The sequence below is a fragment of the Odontesthes bonariensis genome, chromosome 3, assembly GCF_027942865.1.
Source record: "Odontesthes bonariensis isolate fOdoBon6 chromosome 3, fOdoBon6.hap1, whole genome shotgun sequence".
Lineage (NCBI taxonomy): Eukaryota > Metazoa > Chordata > Actinopteri > Atheriniformes > Atherinopsidae > Odontesthes > Odontesthes bonariensis.
The window spans coordinates 44758717-44771137 of NC_134508.1; the positions used below are offsets into that span (position 1 = coordinate 44758717).

Genomic DNA, 12421 nt, shown 5'->3' on the forward strand with positions numbered 1-12421 from the left:
GTTGATGACGGGGGGCACAAAAGCCCCAGGGATGGTGGGATACCTCCCAGAGGGAGCAGACTTTCCTGGTGAGAGACAAGGCCAATGCATCTGAGGCACTCTGAGGAGGATTAGGTCCCACCATGAATATTCAGTCTCGATTCATGTTGTGGTCATTAATAGTCATGTATGTATGGAAATGAAATTAGGTTTGCTGCTTTCTACTGGTGTTCTCTGTGAGAGGAGCAGGGGTGGTTAGAGCAGTGGAAGTGCTCACACACCAACATACTCTCACACACAACTACTTTAAAATGAGTCTGTGATGAATACACACAGAGAAATTTCCAAACTCTGGCATTTATTTGGTTTATCACTAACCCTTTTCCTCTCTCGTCATTGGTCTTGGTCTTCTCCCCGTGGCACTGACAGCAGCAGATCCACCTCCTGTGTGTCGGCCACTGGAGAAACTAACAGCATGCTTTAATGCTTTGATCCCATGTAGATCTGCACCACAAAAGAAGCTAATGTTGAATTAATCTTCCACAGAAGGCTGAGCTGTGCACTCTAGTCTGTGTACCTATTCACAGAAAAGTGTAAATACAAGTAAACACTAAAAATGGTTGAAAAGGATTGTTAAGTTAATGACTTTGTTTGTTTGTTTGTTTTGTTGGCTTTATTATTCGGCTTGTTGTCTGATGATGTTTAGAGCAATGTTAACACACTATGTAGTCTAACATCCAGTTTAATACAGTTTATTTGCCGTTAGCTGTACTAAAGTTGATCAAATTATTCAGAATTGATATCAATCAAAACTTTATTTATATAGCACTTTTTTAATCTTCAAAGTGCTTAGACATAAAATAATATAAAAATAAGACAAATTACAACAAATATTAAGGTATAACAGAGGTACAGCAAGTAATAATAAAAAGATAAAAGGCTTATGATAAAACAATGAGATGAAATAAGACAAGATAAATCAAAGAAAAGTACAATAAGAAATTAACCAAATGTAATGACAAAGAGAAGTTTTAAGAAGTGATACAAAAGACAAAAGAGTTTCAGCAGATCTGCTGTTCTTTCAGAGTTTCTTTCAGAGAAAATCTGAAAGGTATTTTGGTCTTAAACCATTTAATGCTTTAAAGACCACACTGATATTTTACCAGTGTAAAGATCTCTGTCTGATAGATTTTTATTGCAGACCTGAAAACAGGCTGTTGCAAGAATAAACTGACTGTCTCGTGGAAAAGTATACAGTCCATTTTTTATACATACGATTTCAAGAAATCTGCACTAAATATTGATGGACCGAGGTTTCGTGCTATTATTGACACTAAGGGCGCTTTCACACCAGAGCCGGTTTAAATGGACCAGAGTTGGTTTTCTCAGACGGTCCGCTTCGTTTGGGCAGGTGTGAAAGCTCATTTGAACTCTGGTCTGCCTGAAACGTGGTGCAGTTCACTTACAGTGGCAAATGCACACGGTCTGTCCAGCGAACCAAAAAGAGGAAGTGACGGGCCTCGCTGGGCATCTGTGTAAGCACAGCAGCACGTGGCAGTCTCTGCAGTCTTTTTGGTTCGGCTGCTTTCGGCTCATGTGCAGAGCAACATGCTGGACAGCTCGCTGCCTCGCCTGCTGCTCATACTGGGCAGCTACTTGTGAAAAAGCAATTAGGTTTGCACAACAAAGTGAAAGCAGAAACGCGCCCGAAAACAAAATGAGCAGCTGTTGTGCCTGTGTGATATGGTGCAGGTGTTTTGGCCTGCTTTCAAAGTGCAGTGTGAAAGTCAACCAAAGCAAATGAAGATGGGACATTTTTCAGCATTCCCCGTCCCCCAGACTCTGCTGGTGTGAAAGCACGCTGCCAATCCTAAACTGTTCTACACGAGCGAACCCAGTTACTGTGACAGGGGCATAAAAGTGAGGGGTTGAAACGGGAATCAAACACCATGAGGAGGTGGTTCAGGCATGTGCTCTGTTTCTTACAGATTTATCTGAACTGAGCATCAGTAATCATTGATTGCTAAATGCAACTGTGGCTTAAAGGCACAGTTCGCCTCTTTTGACATGAAGCTGTATGACATCCCATATCAGCAACATCATTTCTGAACATCTTCTTACCCCCTGCTGCGTCCTGTGAGCAGAGTTCCAGCCTCGTTTTGGTGTTGATGAAGGTAGTCCGGCTAGTTGGCTGGGGTTTAAAAGATAAAGCGTTTTGCTTCTCAAAACAATATGCGTTCAACAGAGTAATACATTTGCATCACAAAATGGTTCTCCAGGAAAAAGTCAGAGCTCACATCGCTTGGCCCTATTTTCTCTCCCTACGTATCACTGCGCGCTGCCGCCTGCCGACAGCCGCGCCTGTTATGGTGTTTGCTGCTCGGAAGCAGGGGACTGCTCGCTCTGCACTTCGGTCTGCACGGTCTACACAGCAGGCAGTGATACGAAGGGAGAGAAAATAGGGCCAAGCGATTGTGAGGTCTGACTTTTTCCTGGAGAACGATTTTGTGATGCAAATGTATTACTCTTTTGAACGCATATTGTTCTGAGAAGCAAAACGCTTTATTTTTTAAACCCCAGCCAACTAGCCGGACTACCTTCATCAATGCCAAAACGAGGCTGGAACTCTGCTCACAGGACGCAGCAGGGGGTAAGAAGATGTTCATAAATGATGTTGCTAATATGGGATGTCATACAGCTTCATGTCAAAAGAGGCGAACTATCCCTTTAATGCGGTATCCAAGCCCGATGGGAAGGTTTAACGTGGTGCTGGGGTCTACATGACCTTAAATATGTTACAATAATCTCATTACAGCGAGTAGAGAAAAAAATGTATCTGCTGCCCCCCCCCAAGCTTTTAATGACAGCCTTTGCCATCTGTGCTCTCTTGGTCAACACAAAGCAAGATCAATGACCCTGTTGTTGTTTCTGCATCTCTTAATGTCTTCTTGTGAGAAAAGCCAGAGGGTGTTGAACCTTTTCAAAGCCGACTTTGCCTCTACTCACCAAGCCAGAGGGAAACTATCAGAATAATACTGGCAGACTGATGTGACGGAAAGGATGTTTAGCTACTTGTAGAGAATGAGTCATGCATTACAGATAAATAAATGCGTTTGTGTGTGCATTATCCTGACATTGTTCCTCCTCTGCAGGCCGCAAAGTAGCAGAGTCCACGCCGACCTTTCTCTCACCCTCAGGGAGTGAGAGCTCCAAAATGGTGCTGCGAGATGAACAGCTGCTGCTGGAGTGCATCGCTGCTGGACTGTGAGCACACAAACACACACACAGACACACACAGACACACACAGACACACACAGGCCCACACAGACACACACAGACACACACAAACACACACAGACACACACAGGCCCACACAGACACACACAGACACACACAGACACACACAGGCCCACACAGGCTCACACAGACACACACAGGCTCACACAGACACACACAGACACACACAGGCTCACACAGACACACACAGGCCCACACAGACACACACAGACACACACAGACACACACAAACACACACACAGGCCCACACAGACACACACAAACACACACACAGACACACACAGACACACACAGGCCCACACAGACACACACAAACACACACACATACACACACAAACACAGACACACACACAGACACACACACAGACACACACAAACACACACACAGACACACACAGACACACACAGACACACACAGAGACACACACAGACACACACAGGCCCACACAGACACACACACAGACACACACAGGCCCACACAGACACACACAGACACACACAGACACACACAGGCCCACACAGGCTCACACAGACACACACAGGCCCACACAGACACACACAGACACACACAGGCTCACACAGACACACACAGGCCCACACAGACACACACAGACACACACAGACACACACAGGCCCACACAGACACACACAAACACACACACAGACACACACAGACACACACAGGCCCACACAGACACACACAAACACACACACAGACACACACACAGACACACACAGACATACACAGACACACACAGACACACACAGACATACACAGAGACACACACAGACACACACAGGCCCACACAGACACACACAAACACACACACAGGCCCACACAGACACACACAAACACACACACAGACACACACAGACACACACAGGCCCACACAGACACACACAAACACACACACAGACACACACAAACACAGACACACACACAGACACACACAAACACACACACAGACACACACAGACACACACAGACACATAGAGACACACACAGACACACACAGGCCCACACAGACACACACAGGCCCACAAACACACACACAGACACACACAAACACACACACAGACACACACAGACACACACAGACACACAAACACACACACAGACACATACAGGCCCACACAGACACACACAGGCCCACACAGACACACACAGATACACACAGGCCCACACAGACACACACAAACACACACACAGACACACACAGACACACACACAGACACACACAGACACACACACAGACACACACACAGACACACACAGGCCCACACAGACACACACAGACACACACAGACACACACACAGACACACACAGACATACACAGACACACACAGACACACACAGACATACACAGAGACACACACAGACACACACAGGCCCACACAGACACACACAGACACACACACAGACACACACACAGACACACACACAGACACACACAGACATACACAGACACACACAGAGACACACACAGACACACACAGACATACACAGACACACACAGAGACACACACAGACACACACAGGCCCACACAGACACACACAGACACACACAAACACACACACAGACACACACAAACACACACACACAGACACACAAACACACACACAGACACATACAAGCCCACACAGACACACATACAGGCCCACACAGACACACACAGACACACACACACAAACACACACACAGACACACACAAACACACACACAGACACACACAGGCCCACACAGACACACAAACACACACACAGACACACACAGACACACACAGGCCCACACAGACACACACAGGCACACACAGACACACACAGACACACACAGGCCCACACAGACACACACAGACACACAAAAACACACACACAGACACACACAGACACACAAAAACGCCCACACAGACACACACAGACACACACAGGCCCACACAGACACACACAGACACACACACAGACACACACAGACACACACAGGCCCACACAGACACACACAGACACACACAAACACCCACACAGACACACACAGACACACACAAACACACACACAGACACACACAAACACACACACAGACACACACAGACCCACACAGACACACAAACACACACACAGACACATACAGGCCCACACAGACACACATACAGGCCCACACAGACACACACAGACACACACACACAAACACACACACAGACACACACAAACACACACACAGACACACACAGGCCCACACAGACACACAAACACACACACAGACACACACAGACACACACAGGCCCACACAGACACACACAGACACACACACACACAGGCCCACACAGACACACACAGGCCCACACAGACACACACAGGCCCACACAGACACACACAGACACACACAAACGCCCACACAGACACACACAGACACACACAGGCCCACACAGACACACACAGACACACACACAGACACACACAGACACACACAGGCCCACACAGACACACACAAACACACACACAGACACACACAGACACACACAAACACACAGACACACACAGGCACACACAGACACACACAGACACACACAGGCCCACACAGACACACACAGGCCCACACAGACACCCACAGTCACACACAGACACACACAGGCCCACACAGACACACACACACAGACACACACAGAGACACACACAGACACACACAGACACACACAGACCCACACAGGCCCACACAGACACACACAGACACACACAGGCACACACAGACACACACAGGCCCACACAGACACACAAACACACACACAGACACACACAGACACACACAGACCCACACAGACACACACAAACACACACAGACACACACAGACACACACAGGCACACACAGACACACACAAACACACACACAGACACACACACAGACACACACACACACACACACAAACACACACACAGACACACACAGACATACACAGACACACACAGAGACACACACAGACACACACAGGCCCACACAGACACACACAGGCCCACAAACACACACACAGACACACACAAACACACACACAGACACACACAGACCCACACAGACACACAAACACACACACAGACACATACAGGCCCACACAGACACACACAGACATACACAGACACACACAGACACACACAGAGACACACACAGACACACACAGGCCCACACAGACACACACAGACACACACAGGCCCACACAGGCCCACACAGACACACACAGACACACACAGGCCCACACAGACACACACAAACACACACACAGACACACACAGACACACACAGGCCCACACAGACACACACAAACACACACACAGACACACACAGACACACACACAGACACACACACAGACACACACAGGCCCACACAGACACACACACAGACACACAGACACACACACAGACACACAGAGACATACACAGACACACACAGAGACACACACAGACATACACAGACACACACAGAGACACACACAGACACACACAGGCCCACACAGACACACACAGACACACACAAACACACACACAGACACACACAAACACACACACAGACACACACACACACAGACACACACAGACATACACAGACACACACAGACACACACAGACATACACAGACACACACAGAGACACACACAGACACACACAGACACACACAGACACACACACAGACACACACAAACACACACACAGACCCACACAGACACACATACAGGCCCACACAGACAGACACAGACACACACACACAAACACACACACAGACACACACAAACACACACACAGACACACACAGGCCCACACAGACACACAAACACACACACAGACACACACAGACACACACAGACCCACACAGACACACACACAGACACACACAGGCCCACACAGACACACAAACACACACACAGACACACACAGACACACACAGACCCACACAGACACACACAAACACACACAGACACACACAGGCCCACACAGACACACACAGGCACACACAGACACACACAGGCCCACACAGACACACACAGACACACACACACACAGGCCCACACAGACACACACAGGCCCACACAGACACACACAGACACACACAGGCCCACACAGACACACAAACACACACACAGACACACAAAAACACACACACAGACACACACAGACACACACAGACACACACAAACGCCCACACAGACACACACAGACACACACAGGCCCACACAGACACACACACAGACACACACAGACACACACAGACACACACAGACACACACAAACACACACACAGACACACAAACAGACACACACAGGCCCACACAAACACACACAGACACACACAGGCACACACAGACACACACAAACACACACAGACACACACAGACACACACAGACCCACACAGGCACACACAGACACACACAGGCCCACATAGACACACACAGACACACACAGGCCCACACAGACACACACACACACACACACAGACACACACAGACACACAAAAACACACACACAGACACACACAAACGCCCACACAGACACACACAGACACACACAGGCCCACACAGACACACACACAGACACACACAGGCCCACACAGACACACACAGACACACACAGACACACACAGGCCCACACAGACACACAAACACACACACAGACACACACAGACACACAAACAGACACACACAGGCCCACACAAACACACACAGACACACACAGGCACACACAGACACACACAGGCACACACAGACACACACAGGCCCACACAGACACACACAGAGACACACACAGACACACACAGGCCCACACAGACACACACAGACCCACACAGACACACACAGACCCACACAGACACACACAGGCCCACACAGACACACACAGACACACACAGGCACACACAGACACACACAGGCCCACACAGACACACACAGGCCCACACAGACACACACAGTACTTGTAAGTCCTGTAAGAGTATAGAAAACAGAGTACAGGTTGTTTCAAAATGCCATTTTTAGTTGTCTGCAATTTCCACTGCAGATTATTCTGACTAGCCCAGAATCAGCTGAATAAACACATATACTTTTATTATATTCATACAAACATTTTGTATAAAAAGATTCAAGGAAACAAATGGTGAAGAGGCCACAGACTTACATATATTCAGTTGGTAGAACACATTCAGAAACATTGAAGATTAGACATCCAGAAGATTAGAATAATAAGTTTTTATTTCACTGTTTTTCATTGCTTTCTGAGTATACAAAGAAATAAGGTGAAACAGGAGCTTAACATGAGCATTCAACATCCAGCCAACTGTTTGTCTAGTAACTTATACAAAGTATTGAACTTGTTTATAGTCATTTTCAGATTTGTATGTTGGCGATTTGTTCAAGGTAAAAAATGTATTTGCAGCGTTGCTTTGTCTCCTCTATGGGCAGAGAGGAACTTAGTTTATTCACAGCACCAATTCACAACATATGTTATCTTAAGCATTTTAAACTAAGACTAAATAGGTTGAATATAAGTTCGATTAAATCTAATTCAGCCCCCTTCATTGTAGCTGTATTCAAATAACGCCAATGCGTAAAAAGTTGCTTTGCTAGGGAAACCAACAGCTCTCAAATCTTCACTTTAATTCAATACCAGAGCGGGAATGGGGCGTGGCTGATAGTAGGGGAATATTTCTATTGAATCTATTAAAATAATACATTGTTACTCCACAAAGTAAAGTCTGGGCCTATAGCATCATAACTATAGGATGTTTCAGGGTAGCCTGAGCCATCCCTAACTATAAGCTTTATCAAAAAGGAAAGTTTTAAGCCTGATCTTAAAGGTAGAGAGGGTGTCTGCCTTCAAGCCAAAGCCTTCCTTTGTCACTCTCATCTTTTGTCTTACTCTTCAGCCCGACTCCCACCATCAAATGGTTTAAGAAGGGTGGGGACCTGCCAGGACAGAAAGTGAAGTTTGAGAACTACAACAAGACCCTGAAGATCATCAGTGTGTCAGAGGAGGATGCAGGGGAGTACGTTTGCATGGCCAACAATCATTTAGGCAGCATTCGCCATTCCATCTTTGTTCAGGTCAAAGGTGAGGAGGTTAAAAGTTATTTTACAAATGTACTAATTTATGTTAACATGCTAACTTGACACCTTGTGTCCCTCAGCGGCTCCTTATTGGCTGGATAAACCTTCAAACCTGGTGCTAGCCCCAGATGAGAACGGGCGTCTGGTGTGTCGGGCCAATGGCAACCCTAAACCCAACATTCAGTGGCTTATCAATGGAGAGCCTCTAGAAAGTATGGACTCTTTCGCTGTGATTGTAAAGTAACAGAAAAACGATAGCTGCAGTGACTTATCCTTTTTTTTTATATTTTCAAACGCAGAATCAGCCAACCAGTGCTGCTCTGCATTAATACAGTTGTTACACTTTGAGAGAGCATAGGATTAGATTTACAGAGTAGGACTGGTTACACAAAAAGTTGGGATAGTAATATGTACTTCTTTCTTTTGTGTATTGGAATAAAATGACCTGAAAAGATTAAGGATTCCTGTAAACCAACAGTAAATATAACCTTTTACATTAGATCCAGTCACATTTAAATGAAGTATCCAGTTTAAACAGTGGATGAGACATATCAGTCAATATTCTTTTTGTCATTCAGACCACCTAACCCTGTTATCCATCCTTTGTCCTCCTGCTGACCACAGGTGCTCCCCCAAACCCAAACAGACAAGTTCTGGGTGACACAATCCTCTTCCGCTCGGTGCAGATTGGAAGCAGCGCTGTGTTCCAGTGCAACGCCTCCAACCAGCATGGCTATCTGCTTGCCAACGCCTTCGTCAATGTTCTCGGTGAGACAGAGAGAAAGGCTGCTCAGAGCTGCAGCAAGTATTTCTGAAAACCTCCAAAACCTCCGTGAGAGGGTTAACATGAAGTATGTGCTAAATGGCTCCCAGATCTGTTTGATGGGAGGCAAAAAAAGAGAGAAGTTTCTTCTTAAAACAGAAGCAGTTTTCAGTCAGAGCTGTCATCTAAAACTAACCTTAAGCTATCAGAGATAATAGTTTATTTGATCTGGAATTAGTGAAAGCCAAACACTTATGTGCAACCAGCATCCAGCAGAAGTTTCTATGATATTATATGATATTTAATACAAAAATAAGACTCTTGTTTAAAGTATCAGTGTATAATCACATCACTTTGTTGGTGCAAAAAGATGATTAAATCCAATCAGTCCAAGTTACCGTATCAGCAGCTAGAAACGGCTGAAACATTTGAGGTGTGAATGTTAGAGGGTGAAGCAACATTAGTTGAGACTGAAAGAAATACTTCCTGTTTTAAAAACCACAAGGCCAGGTTTGTAGAACTGCTGAATGCTCAGGAAAGATTCACCAACCCAAATTAGTGATATGGGAGATGAGACAATGACAGCAAAACTTTGACTAAATTTGCACAAGCAGAGGAAAAGGTAGAATGACAGAGCAGGAGAGATATTTAAAGAACAGGGAACTTCCTGCATGCATGAGGACCTAAGAGACTGCGTTTATGGTTTGGACTGCATCTTAGTCCAGGCCTGGTCCATTTAAAGGCAACGTTGAAGATGGGTGTAGCTCCTGGGGTGTCCTTTGGATGTTTTTTTTTTCTTTTAAGGCATGGCTTGATGTTATAACATCCTGTTGTTCAAGCCTTTTATTCGTCAATGATAGAGATTCAAAAAGTTGTTAGATGAAAACATACCCAATCCTCGTATGTCATTGTGAGTCATAATTCACTGTGGAAATGTTATCAACTGACTCTCATGTTGTAGACATACCTCCCAGGATGCTGGCCCCCAAAAACCAGCTGATCAAAGTCATTGAGAACAACCGCACTTTCCTCGACTGCCCCTTCTTCGGCTCCCCTTTACCACTGTTACGCTGGTAAGGAACTAATGTTTACTTTTGAATTTGTTCGTTTTTCTTCACAATCCTCTAAAAATCCACATTTCTGTCTGCTTTCTATGTAGGTTTAAGAACGGACAAGGCAGTGGGCTGGATGGCGGTCAGTACCGTGTTTACATAAATGGCACCCTGGAGATAAAAAGGGCCCGAGCAGAGGACGAGGGCACCTATACCTGTGTGGCTAGCAACATCTTGGGTAAAGCTGAAAACCAGGTCCGCCTGGAGGTCAAAGGTCAGACATTGCATCACTGCATCACTTAAATGAGTCATTGAGACGCCATGTCAAGAATCCCCAGAATGAACATGAGAATTAAAGTCGTAGGCAGACATATGAGGCAATTTAGGAAATAATTCATATACTCCTACATGTTACATCATACTCTCACAAACACTACTATAGTCATGTACACACGAATGTTAACACGAAAAAACTCCTCCGCATTTGACCCATCCAGGTTGGGTCATGCACATGCACATGCACAGGGTCACACACTCATGGAGACCATTCACAGGAGCGGTCACAGCATGGGGGTAAGGGTGCCTTGATCAAGGGCACCTCAGCCGTGGCAAGGAGGTAGACTGCCACCCCTCCCGACCTTCCGGTTATTGGACGACCCTCTCTAATCACTGAGCCACGGCCACGCCCTTTATAGCACACTTAGTATCATACTCTCTCACAAACACTAGCAGGGGGATTGGGGGCAGAGCAGAGAGGGAGTTCAGTGCCCTGACAGCCTGATTGTAGAAGCTGTCCCTCAGTCGGCTGGTCCTGGCCCGGAGACTCGTCAGTCTCCTCCCTGACGGCAGCAGGCTGAAGAGGCTATGTGAAGGGTGGGTGGGATCTCCTGCGATACGGATGGCTTTTGGGTGAGGCGGGCGTTGTAGGGAGGGGGGTGCCTGTGATCTTCTCCGCTGCTCTCACGATGTGCTGGAGGGACCTGCGGCAGGATGCGGTGCAGGCGCCATACCACACTGTGATGCAGCTTGACAAGACGCTCTCGATCGTCCACCTGTAGAAGGTGCATATGATTGGGGGCGGGGCTCCAGATCTTCTTAGTTTGCGGAGGAAGTGGACGCATTGATGAGCCCTCTTGGCCAGTGATGAGGGGTTGGTGGTCCAGGAGAGATCCTCTGAGACGTGCACACCCAGGAACTTGGTGCCGCTCACCCTTTCCACAGCAGCACCGTTGATAGTCAGACGGGGGTG

The 12421-nt window shown here is 46.8% G+C and overlaps 1 protein-coding gene across 13 annotated transcripts in view; it reads left to right on the plus strand.

Annotated features, from left to right (window-relative positions):
* nfasca (neurofascin homolog (chicken) a) overlaps nucleotides 1-12421 on the plus strand; it is a 225406-nt gene that overhangs the window by 105631 nt on the left and 107354 nt on the right. For all 13 annotated transcript variants that reach the window (XR_012769529.1, XM_075461905.1, XM_075461903.1 and 10 more), the window contains 6 exons: nucleotides 3132-3243; nucleotides 9177-9361; nucleotides 9438-9569; nucleotides 9982-10125; nucleotides 11082-11193; nucleotides 11280-11446. Coding sequence is in view for 12 of the 13 variants with exons in the window: in XM_075461905.1 (XP_075318020.1) it covers nucleotides 3132-3243; nucleotides 9177-9361; nucleotides 9438-9569; nucleotides 9982-10125; nucleotides 11082-11193; nucleotides 11280-11446 (852 nt within the window). In the remaining variant the exon portion in view is untranslated. The remainder of the gene's footprint in view (nucleotides 1-3131; nucleotides 3244-9176; nucleotides 9362-9437; nucleotides 9570-9981; nucleotides 10126-11081; nucleotides 11194-11279; nucleotides 11447-12421) is intronic.